Source organism: Gorilla gorilla, chromosome 15 (genome assembly GCF_029281585.2).
Source record: "Gorilla gorilla gorilla isolate KB3781 chromosome 15, NHGRI_mGorGor1-v2.1_pri, whole genome shotgun sequence".
In the NCBI taxonomy this organism is placed as follows: Eukaryota; Metazoa; Chordata; class Mammalia; order Primates; family Hominidae; genus Gorilla; species Gorilla gorilla.
The window spans coordinates 33,466,476-33,482,689 of NC_073239.2; the positions used below are offsets into that span (position 1 = coordinate 33,466,476).

A 16,214-nucleotide genomic window follows, 5' to 3' on the forward strand; every position below is an offset into this window, starting at 1 on the left:
CCAGCTACTCGTGAGGCTGAGGCAGGAGAATTGCTTGAACCCAGAAGGCAGAGGTTGCAGTGAGCCAAGGTTGCGCCACTGCACTCCAGTCTGGGTGACAGAGCGAGACTCCATCTCAAAAAAAAAAAAAAAGTCAAAAAGAGAAAGGAAATTTTCAAAGTGAATCAGGAGACATGTTATGGAAAAGTGGAATTTGTCCCAAATCTTTCTTTCTTTCTTTCTTTCTTTTTCTGAGACAGGGTCTCGCTGTGTTGCCTAGGCTGGAGTGCTGTGGCGTGCTCACTGCATCACTGCAGCCTCAAACTCCTGGGCTCAAGCGATCCTTCCACCTCAGCTTCCTCAGTAGCTGTGACCACAGGCATGCACCACGACACCTAGCTATTTTAAATTTTTTCTTGTAGAAACAGGGTCTCACTATATCGCCCAGGCTGGTCTCCAACTCCTGGGCTCAAGAAATCCTCCCACCTCGGCCTATCAGTGCTGGGATTACAGGCATGAGCCACCGTGCCCGGCCCCCAGATCTTTTTTTTTTTTTTTCAGGGACTGTGGCAAAGTTACATTTGCCCTAAATCTATCTCTCTCATACCTTACTGACTAAGAGGGATAATTTAAACTACATGTTTTGTAAAATTTCATTCACAATCATCATGGATGATTGAAAGCAGGGATAACAGAATGGTAGGTGTTATGGAAATATACAATGAATTAATAGAAGACTTATGCCAGAGAGTTCCTTATATCCTGACTGGGAAGATGAGATGCATATGTACTAAACAGAGAACATTCAAAATTAATGACATGGTTTAGTTGTGTAAGAGCTAAAGTAGGGCAAAGTTATGTGAATGGTGGGAAGCCAGGAGAGAGAGGTTCTTACTAAGAACTAGATTAAGAAGCATCTTGAAGGCTTTGAGGCGAAGATGAAGTAGGGAAGCTGATTCTGGGAGTTTTCTTAGGTAAAAGCATAATGACTAAACTGTTATTTCCTAGATCAAAGATTGTGTCCTTAAAAAAAAATTGAACTATGAGAAAAATTGAGCCAGGTGTGGTGGTGGATACCTGTAGTCCCATCTCCTTGATCATTTTAGCCCAGGAGTTTCCGGCCAGCCTAGGCAACACAGCAAGGCCTCATCTTCATTTTTTTTTTTTTTTTTTTTTGGAGACAAGATCTCACTCTGTTAACCAGGCTGGAGTACAGTGGTGCAATCATAGCTCACTGCAGCCTCAAAAGCAATTCTCCCACCTCAGCCTCCCAAGTAGCTTAATAATTTTTTAAATTATTTTTAATTTTTTTTGGAGACAGAGTCTCCCTATGTTGCCCAGGCTGTCTTGAACTCCTGGGCTCAAGCAATCCTCCTGCCTCAGCCTCCCGAAGTGTTGGGGTTACACGTGTGGGCCACGGTGCCCAACAAAACCTTGCCTCTTAAAAAAAAAAAGCAAGTGTCTTATATATATCTGAATCTTTAGTGTTTAACAGAATGCCTGCTAAGGAATACTTACTCAAATGGCTGTTGAATTTAACCGACTCTAGGACAAAAATATGAATAGGAAACATTTATCTGCAGGGCTGCTGGGAACCTGGCTTGAAAATCTTTAAGCTAAGAGTAGTTTTATCAACCTGGACAATTAGGTTGGCCCATTTTAATCTTTTAACTTCACCCTCGTCCTAACCTAACCAGGCTTTTGTTCTCCATGTACTTGGCTAAGGAAACCTGTTGGCAGCATATTAAATTAGATTTCACCATGAACGTGAAGTTCCCCCCAAAGTCGAAAGAGGGTGTGGAGGACAGCAAAGTTCATTTATTAATGATACCAGAGCTACTGTTAATAGCTGTGTTTATTAAACACTTAGTATATGCCAGGTACTCATCCAATTACCTAACATACCTGAACTTATTTGTCATTCACAGTAACTCATTTGGTAGACACTTTATTACCTCTTCCTCCAGATAGGAAATAAAGGCTCAAAGGGGTAAGCAACTTTGCTGAAGGTCACACAACTAAAAAATATTGGAGCTAGGATTCAAACCCAGAGCTTGTCTGAATCCTGAATCAAGCTTGTAAGCATTATTCTTCACTATTTCTATTTTTATCTCCTAAAGGAGTATTTTCTTTTAGAATCTGGACAGAGGTCCTTATTCATTTTTATAGATGAATGAATACTTATTGTATAGCAATTAATTTTGTGTTCCCAGTGAGGAAGATTCCCAGTATAGCGGGGGAGCTGGGCTGTCAGCTGGGAGTGGAAGAAAGTAATATTCCCGGTGCAATTGCAGGAAGACTTGGGTGAGCCTGAGGGGCATCTGGCCAGCACAGACCATGCTCGCATTCATTCCTGCACATGCACACCTTTCCTTTACGGACCAGTGTTCTTCCCAGCCATGTTAGAGGTACCCACAGAGTTCCTGGCCATTTAGGTACTTTATACCAGTCACGTATCTAGGTATGTAACCAGAATCTATGTCTTGAAGGCATTAAAAGGAAAACCTTAAACAAATTAAATTTAACAGTGTTTAATTGAGCAAAGAACAATTTGTGAATCAGGCAGCCTCTTGAATCAGAACTGATTCAGAGTTTCTGGGGCAGCCTCATGGTCGAAGAAGATTTATGGGCAGAAAAAGGCAAGTGACATACAGGAAATAGAAGTAAGGTACAGAAACAGCTTGATTAGTTACAGCTCTACATTTTCCTTATTTGAACAAGGGTTGGACAGTTGGCTGCCTTTGATTGGCTGAAACTCAGTGAATGGTACAAAAGTAGGTTACAGTCTATTTACACATCCAGTTAGGTTACGTTTCACTACATATGGAGAAATCTTTAAGTAGAATTTAAAATATGTAAGGAGGCAGCTTTCAGCTAAACTTAACAAAGGTGAAAAAGCTGGCCAGAGAGCTGTAATAATAAAATTAAAAAGTATATAATGTCAGACCATTTTGTTTTCAGCACAATTTATGTTTATGGGGGATCTTGGTATATTTGCTACAGAACAATGCTGGATGCTGATGTAGCTACTAGACCACTATCTCCCAACTAACATGATTTTTTAAAATAGTATTTATTGAGCTCTTACTAAATCCCAATTCTTTTTTTTTTTTTTTTTTTTTGAGACAGAGTCTTGCTCTGTCACCCAGGCTGGAGTGGAGTGGTGCAATCTCGGCTCACTGCAACCTCTCCCTCCCAGATTCAAGTGATTCTTCTGCCTCAGCCTCCTGAGTAGCAGGGATTACAGGCGCGAGCTACCACGCTCAGCTAATTTTTGTATTTTTAGTGAAGACAGGGTTTCACCATGTTGGCCAGGCTAGTCTCGAACTCCTGACCTCAAGTGATCTGCCCGCCTCGGCCTCCCAAAGTGCTGGGATTATAGGTGTGAGCCACCGTGCCCAGCCTAAATGCCAATTCCTGAGCTATAAGCTCTTTACATATATTATTTTATTCAATCTTCACAACAATCTTAAGACAGTACTTATTATAATTACCTGTACGTTAAAAATGGGGAAATTGAGTCACAGAGCTGGTAGCTAATTTTCCTAGGGTCACACCACTGATAACTGAGATGACTCCATAGCCAGAACACTTAGCCATTTCTCATTTCTAATTGGTAACCAAGACAGGAGGAGGCTGATATATATTGCATGGTGGGGCAGTTGGCCATGGAGGACGACAACCCTGAGATTGGAGTCCAGAAAGACCACGGATGTCTGATACTGAAAAAATTGGGGGAAAAAATTGTAAGGGTTTCTGTCAACAGAGAGGTGTGGCTATGGGTATAACTGTACTGAAATGGCTCTGGACTGACTTGGAAAAATTTCAAGTATAGAAGATCTCACACCCATGTGGTCTATACCACTTTAGAAGATTTTGCATTTTAGTCTCTAATATGATGTATTAGCTTCTAATCCCAAAAATGTCTACTGGATGTTGACCAGAGGGAGGGAGTGTGAAAACTGCTTCTTGAGTTTGTACTTCAATTAAAAAATACAAATACACTCACACAAAACATAGAGGGATTACGATTTGGTTCATTCAGGATGAAAATGTGATTAAAACCCTCATTGTTCTCAAATAAAATTCTGGGACAGAAGCCAGCTAGGAGGTATTTCAAAACAAACACATCTTGGTGAGTAGGGAAAGGCTATATGCCCAGCAATGTAATAATAATAAGTAGCTACCATTTACTGAGCATACATTGCTAGGTGATGGTAGAGCCTAGATTCCCAGCAAGGTCATTAAAATCTGAAGCAACCAGGCTTAACTAAAATGCTCCTCAGTCTGGAGTGCAAGGTGGCTGGGACCGGGGATCCTGTTGGACACTTCCTGACTCCAGGAACCAGAGAGCTCAAGGAGTAATTTGGTTGAATCTGCTACTGTCAGGGCGATAATACATTCCCTCAAAGAGCAGAGTTACACAGAATGACTGACTAGCAGGAGATGCTTAGAGTGGAGGAAAGAAAGTAGGAACCCGGCAGGTAAGAAACTATGTCCAAGAGACACACCAGACAGCCATTTTAAACAGTCACAGTTAAAAACACCCTGTACCTGCCGGGTGCGGTGGCTCACGCCTGTAATCCCAGCACTTTGGGAGGCCAAGGTGGGTGGATCACTTGAGGTCAGGAGCTCGGGACCAGCCTGGCCAACATGGTGAAACCCCATCTCTACTAAAAATACAAAAATTTGCCAGATGTGGTGGCAGGTTCCTGTAGTCCCAGCTCCTTCGAAGGCTGAGGCACGAGAATCGCTTGAACCCAGGAGATGGAGGTTGCAGTGAGCCAAGTTGCACTACTGCTTACTCCAGGACTCTGTCTCAAAACAACAACAAACAAACAAACAAACACAAAACACCACTGTACCCAAACCAAATAACCTTCTCAAGAGCGGCCAGCACCATACATACACTTTTCTGAGTTAAATCAGCTTATTGAAGTGGGGTGGAGGTGTGGGGCATCTTGGCTGGGGCTTCTCAAGTTGCCAGGCTACTGAGGTTTTCTGTCTTTTTGATGGGTAATCCAGCAGCACAGCTGCCTTCAAAGAAATGCCTCAGGAATGTCTGTTGTTGTTTTGTTGTTATTGTAGGAGGGGGAGATGGATCTAGAAAAGCAGGCACACGCAAATGATCCCAGGAGTATATCCCAAACTACAGAAAACAAGAGCCATTCAGGAACCCAGGGGGCTAGAAACTGTTTCTTTCCAATGTTTAACTCCCCACTGAGCATACAGAGCATGGAGGACCATGCCTTCTTTCCCCTTCCAGAACACGTCTACAGAGCAGGCCCCCAGATCCCTTCTCCCTGGAGATCTGGAAATGGCAAACTGCAGGCTCCTCTCTGCTGCAGGAGTGGGAGCAGCTGGACATAGGATTCAGAATTATTCCACATTTTAACAAACACTCACCAAGCACATTATATTCTAGGCCTTGTCCTGAGCACTGGTGAATTTTATTTCTAGGAGGCAAAATAATCCCTCAAGTCTATTTTAAGCTGTTTTATTTATAGAATGAGTGAAGTTTGAGCTGAAAAGCTCTATTGATCACATCTCATCCCTCATCTTTGTCACAGTCACATGTCTTCCCATTGGTTTGCTCCCTGCTTTAAATATCCTCAGCATTAGCAGTGACATCACTTCTGGGGAGAAGGTTTCACAATGTCTGAAGGTGGACCAGGCAACCTCACACTGAACTGCACATTGCAAAAGCAGATTACTCAGAAAGAGTACCACTGCTGCAGAATTATTACTTTTCTCATCTGTCTCCACGTTTTAAAGGTGCTTGTTTGTACATTTAGGAAATGCACAAATACTTCAGTGCTTTTTAAGAGTACAGTTCTGCAGAGAGTGTTTAGTAAGCAGCTGATAAAGACAGGTCAGGTTGACTTAAGGTGGTATTTGGACCCTGATACTGAAAGCAGAGTTTAGTGTGAATTTTTCCATGATTTGCATCAGCATGCCATAGACTGGGAGGAACCACTGATTAGAAAAAGATGGGCTCTAGAGATAGTCTTAAGTTTGCAAACCGCTTCCCTATTTCCAATCTTTGTAATCTTGAGCAAGCTAATTATCAGTTTACTTAGCTGTGCAATGGAAGTTTCTTGTGGAGTATTTAAACAAAGCTGGCCAGGTGGGGTGGCACATACTTGTAATTCCAGCACTTTGGGAGGCCGAGGTGGGAGGATCACTTGGATCCAGGAGTTCAAGACCAGCCTGGGCAACACAGTGGGACCCTGCCTCTACAAAATATTTAAAAATTAGTCGGGTGGTGTGGCACACGCCTGTGGTCCCAGTACTAGGGAGGCTGAGGTGGGAGGATTGCTTGAGCTTGGGAGGCAGAGGTTGCAGTGAGCTGTGATTGTGCCACTGCACTCCAGCCTGGGTGACAGAGTGAGACCTTGTCTCAAAAAAGAAAGTAAAAATTTAAAAAATAAAACAAAGCCCTTGCACTCCTTTAACTCGAGGAGAGAAAGAAATGAATATTTATTGGAAGATACCATAGTGCATCAGTATGTTGTAGAATGGGGGGAACCATTGATGATTAGTGGTTCCCACCCCCAACTCACAAACTCAATAATTTTGGTTCTGAAATTTCAGTTGGACTAATCCAGTAAGAAGACTGACCATTTCAGGCCAAGTCTGATCTGCTTAGCAACCAGCTGGTTGCTTTTCCTTTTCTCTTTGCTGAGCTGAGTCTACTCACTGAACAGCATCAGTCTGACACTTCCCTCTCCCAGGAAGACTTTTCTGAACAGCCCATGCCAGTGATTTTTTTTCCACCCATTAAAATCTTGCCATATATTGCAATAGCCCTCATGCAGCTTCTGCTCTGCGTGGTGGTATCAGTTCTGTGTCTGTGCACATGTGTCTTCCCTTTCCACACAGTTCTTTGAAACCAGGCACTGAGTCTCACTTTCACATCCTATAACCTAGTACATGGTGAGTATTGAATAATAGCAGTCAGTCAAAAACAAATCATTATTCAAGATTGCCTCACAACGATGTGAATATACTTAACACTGTACTTAAGTCCGTACTTAAACTACAGACTTAAAAATGGTTAAGATGGTAAATTTTGTTACGTGTCTTTACCACAATGAAAATTTTGTTGTATTTAAAAATGAGTTATTCCCATGAATACTACATTTTTGGGCTTAGCTTTAAAAAAAAAATCATCCAGGCTCAAATTTGAAAGGGATTAGAGCTTAACCAAAAGGTAACAGTGCTGAGGTTGAGAAGCCCTGTTCTACCTTCAAACTTCAATGAAGCCCAGATACTTTGTTGTGGGAGGCTATCCTGTCTATTGTAGGATGCTTAGCAGCGTTACTGGCCTCTGCACATGAGGTGCTGGTAGCTCTCCCACCCTCATTGTGACAACCAAAAGTGTCTCCAGACACAGCCAGCTGTCTTCTTGAGGTGGTAGACAAGTTGTTCTCAGTTGAAAACCACCAAGAAGACAAAGCCTCTCACTGTGGATGCCTGGCTCCCCAGTTGGGCCAGGAATGCTGGAGGCAAGATGTGGGTCCTTCATGGGCTTATTTGAGGGCGCAACACTCAGCCCCCCACCACCCCCAGGCTACGATGCCTGTCTTTCAGTAGCTGGTAGTTGGCTCCATCCGTTTCATTAAAAGTCCATGTGTGAACAAGTGCTTCCCAATTACCTTCCAAAACAAGCATGTACAGAGTGGGCGCTCAATAAATACCTTTTGAGATGCAATTACCTGCTGCCTGCCCACCTGCGGCATCTACAAATTACACCTAGACCAGCAGACAAATGACTCAGAGAATGTTTCACAGTCCTGGCTGTACAGTGCTGTTTTGGAGCCAAGCCTCCAAAGCAAGTCCATTGAATTCTTCTAGGGCTGGTCTCTGTCCCTACTGCTACAAATCCTAGCCATTCCTTACATTTGTTAGCATTTCACAAACCATAAAGTGCCTCACATGTAGCCTCTCCCTTGATTCCCCACAACAACCCTGTTGAGGTAGGCAGGGCAGGAACAATTACTCCCATTCTGCAGATGACGAGACTGATTTCAGAAAAATTCAGGTCACACAGCAAAGCAGGGACAAAGTTTCTCCTCCAGCTCTAAGTCTAGTGCCCTTTTCATGCTTTCAATAAGAAATCCAGAAGAGCAGTGTTCTGCAGTGCCTTCCACATCTCAATCTGCAGAAGATGTTGACTCCTCAGGGCATGTGTCAGAGTCTTGACCTGCTACCACCCCTGAGGAGCTGTTTGTACAGTCCCGATGGGAAAGTGTAAACAGGGTGAGAGGCATGGTGAGCTTCCAGGCCTGGCGTGAAGATCAAAGCCTGGGCCCCACATGCCAGACCTGCTTTCACGCTGTTCCCTTAGTCCTGAAAAGCTCTGAGATCCTCTCAGCCACTCTGTGGAAGAAACACAAAGCAGGTTCACCTAGCTTTCTCTGGACATCATGGAAATGGCCAAAACCTCGAAGCCCCAGGAGGAGGCTGTGGCTAGATTTCAAGGCTAGCATGAGTAAGGAAGGCCAAAGCCTTTTGGATCTGAGGGTCTGTTGGGCGTCAGAAGTCTGTAATTCTATGCCTTAGGAAATTCTTTGATGGCTGTAACATTCTCGTGTGGACAAGCCTAGATGTGAGTAATGCTTTAATGGGAGTCACATGGGTATCGGTCTACAGATGGGGGAGTTAGTGATTATTCACGGCAAATGTGGGTTTTCTCAATTCCGGCAATTTTTCTAGTGAAGACTTGCCCATTGAGACAACATGGCTCCTTTTTAATGAAATGATTTGCTTGGTTTTTCTTTGACAGAACAAGCCAAACTGGGTTTCATTGTCCAGGCATCCTAGAATTCATTCTTCACTAAAGAAGATCTGTGTGATAAGATGATTACTTTATTAGTTGGGGAGGATAGAAGCAGGACTAAAACTCTAAACTTGAGTACCTCAGCACTACCAGACGGATGTGCGTCTCATTCTAAGTGGCTTTACAGACAATGAGTCTAAGCTAAAACATTGGAGGAAAAAACCCACAGTAATCAACTTTCTTCCTATATCTCATCAAGAAACGTGTGTTGGCCGGGCGGGATGGCTCATGCTTGTAATCCCAGCACTTTAGGAAGCCAAGGCAGGAGGATCACTTGAGGCCAGGCATTCGAGACCAGCCTCGGCAACATAGTGAGACCCCCTCCCTCCATCAAAAAACATAAAAATTAGTGTGTATAGTGGCACACACCCATAGTCCTAGCTACTTGGGAGGCTGAAACAGGAGGATCACTTGAGCCCAGGGGTTTGAGGCTGCAGTGAGCTATGATCACACCACCGCACCCCAGCTTGGGTGAAAGAGTGGTGAGACCCATAGCCAAGCATGTAATCCCAGCACTTTGGGAAGCTGAGGCAGGCAGATCGCCTGAGGTCAGGAGTTCGAGACCAGCCTGGCCAACATGGTGAAACCCCATCTTTACTAATAATACAAAAATTAGCCTGGCATGGTGGCACACGCCTGTAATCCCAGCTACTCGGGAGGCTGAGGCAGGAGAATCGCTTGAACCCATGAGGCGGAGGTTGCAGTGAGCTGAGATCGCACTACTGCACTTCAGCCTGGGTGACAGAGTGAGACTGTCTCAAAACAAAAAAAAAGAAAGAACGAAAGAAACAGAGACAGGAAGGAAGGAAGGAAGGAAGGAAGGAAGGAAGGAAGGAAGGAAGGAAGATAGGTAGGTTCATAGTCAAAGTAGAAAAGCCTTTTCCCAGTTCGTCTTTTTCAAAGCCACTCCAGGAAAGTCTCACTTAGACAGTGTCCAAGTTGAAAAGCCCAACTGGAAAAGCATCTGTTATGCAGTTTCCAGAGGGGAGGCAGCATGGAACCGTGGAGGAAAGTCTGGACCAGGAGTCCAAGGACTTAGCTTCTCATCCAGGCCTTGCTACTTATGCAGTGCATGACTTTGATAAAGTCCCTTCACCTCTCTGAGCCTCAGTTTTTGCAATGGTAAAATAGGAATGATATGACCTGCCCTGTGCACCTAAGAAAGTACTTAGGAGATCAAGTAAGGAAATGGATATCAATGTTTTATAAATCCCCACTGAAGGTGGTACTGCAATAGAAGGAAGGAATCAGATCTGTGTTCCAACTCTTCAATAAGTGCCTCCTGTGAACCATTCCCATTGCCTATGAAGTACAGCATAGAAGACTGACCCCAGTGTATTAGGAAGACCTTTTATTATCAGAGAAAAGCTGGAGGCTGTGACAGAAGATTTAGCTTCCAGTCCAGCTACAACAAACTCACCCTATGATTTAGGCAAATAACTGCCTTTCTAGGTCTCAGTTTCTTCATCCATAAAATAGGGATAATAATACCGTCATTTTTCCCACTTGAAAAATAGGAATAATAATTGTCCTACTTTCTTCCCCTATAAATTGGAGATGGTAGGCCAGGCGCAGTGGCTCACACCTGTAATCCTAGCACTTTGGGAGGTCGAGGCGGGTGGATCACTTGAGGTCACGAGTTCGAGACCAGCCTGGCCAACATGGTGAAACCCCATCTCTACTAAAAATACAAAAATCAGCCAGGTGTGGTGGCATACACCTGTAATCCCAGCTACTGGGGAGGTTGAGGCATGAGAATCACTTGAACCTGGGAGGCAGAGGTTGCAGTGAGCCAAGATCGTGCCACTGCACTCCAGCCTGAGCGACAGGCTGTTCCCTAGCACTTAGTTTATACTAGTGTAGCTCAATATTTTTTTAGCTTTTATCTTTGTAATTTTATTTATTTATTTATTTATTTGAGACAGGGTCTTGCTCTGTCACTAGAGTGCACTGGTGCACTCACAGCTCACTGCAGTCTCGCCCTCCCAGGCTCAAGCAGTCCTCCCACCTCAGCCTCTCTAGTATCTGGGACTATAGGCGCGTGCCACCATGTCTGGCTAATTAAAAAACAAAAAATTTTTTTGTTAGAGATAGGATCTCCCTATATCGCCCAGGCTGGTCTCGAACTCCTGGACTGAAGTGATCCTTCTGCCTCAGCCTCCTAAAGTGCTGGGATTACAGGCATGAGCCACCAATGCCTGGCCTATCTTTGTAATTTTAATTTGGTCAAAAATAAGGTTTTGGGGGCAGAAACGCAATTTTTATGAAGTGAGGACTCTTATTCCAATGCCAATCTACCGTGACCCTCTCAATCACTCTGGCAGCTCTCTGCCAGAGTTCTTAAAGGTTGGGGCCTCCAAGAAGCAAAGGCAAGAAGCGGGCAGTTAGTGTTGCACGTCCCATCTTCCAGTGGCTCCTGTGGCCTAGAACAAGGGAACATACTCGAAATGTCTGAGTGAAAACAGAAGAGAAGCACTTACTGATCCCTGCTGCAGTGTTTGTTTTCTACGAACCCTTAGTGGAACACTGACACTCTTCATTCCTGAGAAGATTGGATCTATTAAATAACACCCATCCTCATTTTCCCTCTTGCAACAGCAATTCTTGGCTCTAAGAAGCACCTAGCTATACACTCCTCCCTTTTCAGTACCTTAAAGACCAAAGTCAAACCTTGTTTTTCTGCTGCTATTGATTGTTTTTCTAACTCCTTGAGCTGGTTTTATAACCCTAGCTTTATTGCTGTAGTCTTGGCTGGCTTTGAAATTCCCTATGGATCGCTCTTTTGATAACTTCCTGCTAGGCAAGGAATTTACTATCATCTTTCAGCACTATTAGCAAACCTGTCTCTAGATCTCTCATTTCCCAGCACTTGATATCGTCCAGAGAACAGCAGTTTGGCAGGGGAAGAATCATTGGAAGGGGGAACGTGTCCTAAGTCCTGGAATACTACAAGCAGGTTTTTTAGTCCCTACTAACCCAGTACTTCTGAATAGAGCATATGGGGACTGTCTGAGAGAGGAGGGCTGAAAGATGTCCTGTTGTCCTATCATAGAGCTTTACATAAACTTACAAGAAGAGGAGAAGTCTGTAAAGGATTGGTGGCACTCAGAATCTCCTTTTTCTATCTTCTCTTTGCCTGATAATTATTATCACTAATTTGATGATGAGGAATTATTTCTCTTAGTTTCGTTTCTATAAGCAGCCCTGTTCTGTTGGGAAAGACTGTTAGCACCAAAATTAGGAAGACATATTTGAGACAAATATGTGCTTCCTTTTCCTCTGCATCTAACTTCAGCCTGTGCCCTCTGATCCTATATTTCAGTCTCAGGGCTAGATTGAGGTTGAGTTATGGTTGAGATCTGAACATCAGTTTTTAAAAGCTGAGCATAGCACCTTACAATCTCCATCTCACTGGTTCCAGACCACTACAGAGAGATCATGGAGGCTTGAGATGTCCTTAGAACACAGTCAAATCCAGCTGACCTCAGGATACTCTAGCTCTGCCTTTCCACCTGGATCCGTTTGGTCTCTGCTCCTTTCCTCAGGCATTTAGTGGTGCAGCTGGGCAGAGCATGAAGCAGCACTTTCAAAGCACCCACTCAATGGACCCTGATGACCTCTTTTACCACAAGAAGTGGACAGAGGAACATTTGGGAGGAAGCATGTCAGGAACGGCCTCCACACTCTTACTTCTCCTCTGCGTAACACACAACCCAGCAGCCAGCCATTCGGTACCGGCTGCGGGCCTCACCTCTCAGGAGAAAACCAGCCCCTGCACACAAGCAGAAGTGGATTAGTGGAAAGAGCGCCAGATTAAGTATCAGGAGACTGACTTCGAGATCCAATTTTACCCATCAGTAGCTGTGGAATTTGGAGAAAGCCACTTAACCCCTCTATGTCTTAATCTCTTAGTTTGTAAAATAGAGAGGGAAGTACCTGCCCCTCTCCTCTCCCTGAATTCCATCAGGTTGTTTTGAGGGTCACATGAAACATTGGTGGGTAATGACCTTTGAAAGAATGCAGTACTGAGGCTTTGTATATATTGCATTCCTACACACCACTTCCAAACTACTAGGACTGTTTTTAGAGAGTTATTTTATGTTCTTCACCAAGGGTGGGGCCGTCATGTCTAGGGTAGAAGCCAGCCTCCACGAGTGTTTTCCACACTTGTAAGTCTTGAAAACCCCCAATCTTGGGGTATGACCACAATCTGTTCAAAAAATATTGCCCTTTGGCTCATTTTTGAAGCCTTCCAGTGGCAGGTGGTCTCTGAAAACAGCCCACTTTTCCAGCCCTGCCATTTTCAGAGAGTCCTGAAGCCCTTGTCACTTTGGGTGGACCACGTGTCGCTCAGCTGGAGGGTCCTGAGATTCAATACTTCACCATCACTTACTGCGATGTGGACCTAGGCAACTCACTTGGTATCTCTGAGACTCAGTTTCCTCCTCTGTAAAATGTGAGAAATATCTGATTCCATAGTGCTGTCCTGAGGATTAAATGAGATATGGAAAGTACCTGACCAAGTTCCTGGTCAATATGTGTCAGTTCTCTGCTCCTCTTTCCCCTACTTCAGGGAGAATTATTGCTAGGCACACCTGCCTGCAGATCATTTACATATCTCCAAGGCATTTCAGAATCAGATCAGAAATGAGACCACCCTCCAAATGCCAGTCCTGCCAACTGTCCTGTCTCTACTGTCTCCCCTCCTTACCCTTGGTGCCTCATGCAGGGAACATCATCGGCTCTGGAATCTTTGTCTCGCCAAAGGGAGTGCTGGAGAATGCCGGTTCTGTGGGCCTTGCTCTCATCGTCTGGATTGTGACGGGCTTCATCACAGTTGTGGGAGCCCTCTGCTATGCTGAACTCGGGGTCACCATCCCCAAATCTGGAGGTGACTACTCCTATGTCAAGGACATCTTCGGAGGACTGGCTGGGTAAGAGGATCTGTGGAGACCTGAATGGTCTAGGGAAAAAGGAGGAAGACATTCAGAAGGAGGTCAGATCGGAAGAAGCCAAGGCCAGGGGTTTCCAGTCTCCAGTGTGCCACGGGGTGCTAGTGAATGGAATGTCTCTTCTGCTTTCCTGCCATGGTTGCTAGTGTAGCCTTGTGTCCCCTTGAGGCTCCTGATAATGATGGAGGACCAGGTTTATAGTTTTGACCTCTATGTTGATCTTAGTGGGAAGGATTCTATGAGTGAGAGCAAACAGAACTGTATAACAACATTGACCGTAGATTCCCAGAGAAAGCACATCACAAAAACAACGCCCTTCTATCTTGACAAATGAGAGTGGCCACCTAAGGTAGAGTGTACCCTCTTCTCACACTACCAAGGATAATGGCCTCCCTCTAGAGCTGAGCCCTAATCTTAAATTTCCTCAATTTCTGCATCCCTGCCATTAGTAAACCCTCACCAATGGGCCAAAGAGTGTGGAAGGCGCTTCCCCTGCAAACCTCCACTTGATACCTCTCCTGATTATTGCTTATGTAACCACACCCTTAGTATGTCCTGTCTATCAACATTCTGGGGTTGCAAATTTTGTTTTTCCACCATTGGATGCTGGTGGCCACAGTGATGGAGAAGAGATCATGAAAGGAGAGGAGAGAAAGAGAGCATCCCAAGACTTGTGTTAGTGCTTGTGGAAATTTAGCTCTTCATCATTAAACCATTTTATTGTCATAGCAGAGGGCTGGGTGTCTCATTTGTGGGTGGGGGCAGAGGCTGGGCTCTTCAGCATCCCTGAAAATAAAAAAGAGATGTATGATTTGCCCGGGCTCTCCCCTGATGGCTCTGCGTCCCTGCCATGCCTGTCGGCGGATGTCCCTTTCCTCCTTCAGGTTCCTGAGGCTGTGGATTGCTGTGCTGGTGATCTATCCCACCAACCAGGCTGTCATCGCCCTCACCTTCTCCAACTACGTGCTGCAGCCGCTCTTCCCCACCTGCTTCCCCCCAGAGTCTGGCCTTCGGCTCCTGGCTGCCATCTGCTTATGTAAGTGTCATCTGGGTCTTGGTAGCAAGACAGCCTCTTTTATTATATTTATTATTATTGTTTTTAGAAACAGAGTCTTCACTCTGTCACTCAGGCTGGAGTGCAGCCGCATGATCATAGCTCACTGTAGCCTTGAACTCCTGGGCTCAAGTGATCCTCCTGCCTTGGCCTCCCAAAGTGTTGTGGTTACAGGTGTGAGCCACTGCACCCAGTCTGAGGGACAGCCTCTTTTATCCTCCCTGGTGGTCTACATGTCTCTGACTCTCCTAACTTCTCTACATTTTTTTTTCTGAGGCAGGGTCTCACTCTGTCACCCAGGCTGGAGTGCAGTGGCGTGATCTCCACTCACTGCAACCTCCGTCTCCCAGATTCAAGTGATTCTCCCACCTCAGACTCCCGAGTTGCTGGGATTACAGGCGTGAGCCACCATGCCCGGCTAATTTTTGTATTTTTTGTAGAGATGGGGTTTCACCCTGTTGGCCAGGCTGGTTTTGAACTCCTGACCTCAAGTGATCCGCCCACCTTGGCCTCCCAAAGTGCTGGGATTACAGGCCTGAGCCACCTCACCCTGCCTCCTTTTCTTTTCCCCATTACTTTTCTTTCAATTTCCTACAAGTTTGTTTTTTATGAATGGATTCTGCATACAATTGTCTGGTGTTAAAAAAAAAAAAGAAAGAAACTTAAGTAGCTCCTTGGAGGCACTATGATTTTCACCAACAGGGCTCTTGACATTACGCAAAGCACTTTCACCTATATTATCTGATTTGGGCCTAATGACAAGTCCATGAGGTAAGCTGGGCCAGTGTTAACATTTTCCCAGAACAGATAAGGAAACAGAGAGCCAGGCAAATGACTTGCCCAGGGAGGCAGGCCGCGTGGAGTGCAAGGGCTCCTGATTTCTTGTCTGTCCAGTGCACTGCACTGTGCTGGCTACTCCCAGCTGCTCCTAGGAAGATTACTCTGGCTTCATGGCAGTAGGTCCACATCTACTTCTACCTCAACTTGTCAAGTCACGCTCTTTTAACTCTCTTGGAGAAGGGTTTGTCCATGGTCCCTGCCCTTGATGAGTTTTCTAACTAGGAGAAAAGCCATATAGACAGATACTGTGGTTAGGATTCAATTGCAGTAAAAATTCAGAGAAGGGAGCTAGGCATGGTGGTGTACACCTGTAGTTCCAGCTACCTGGGAGGCTGAGGTAGGAGGGTCGCTTGACCCTGGGAGTTCTGGGCCACAGTGAGCTATGATCACACCTATGAATAATAGCCACTGCACTCCAGCCTGGGCAACATAGTGAGATCCTGTCTCTAAAAAAAAAAGAAATTAAAAACAACAATAAGAATAAAATTCAGAGAAGGGGAAAAGATCTCTGTGGGCTGGAATAGGTTAGAGAGGCTTCCTAGAGAAG

The 16,214-nt window shown here is 44.9% G+C and overlaps 1 protein-coding gene across 1 annotated transcript in view; it reads left to right on the forward strand.

Annotated features, from left to right (window-relative positions):
* The window catches only part of SLC7A8 (solute carrier family 7 member 8), a 58,607-nt gene that overhangs the window by 3,843 nt on the left and 38,550 nt on the right, over positions 1-16,214 (forward strand). Inside the window, exons 2-3 of the mRNA XM_004054952.5 lie at positions 13,551-13,755; positions 14,658-14,809. Of these exons, the coding sequence (XP_004055000.1) occupies positions 13,551-13,755; positions 14,658-14,809 (357 nt within the window). The remainder of the gene's footprint in view (positions 1-13,550; positions 13,756-14,657; positions 14,810-16,214) is intronic.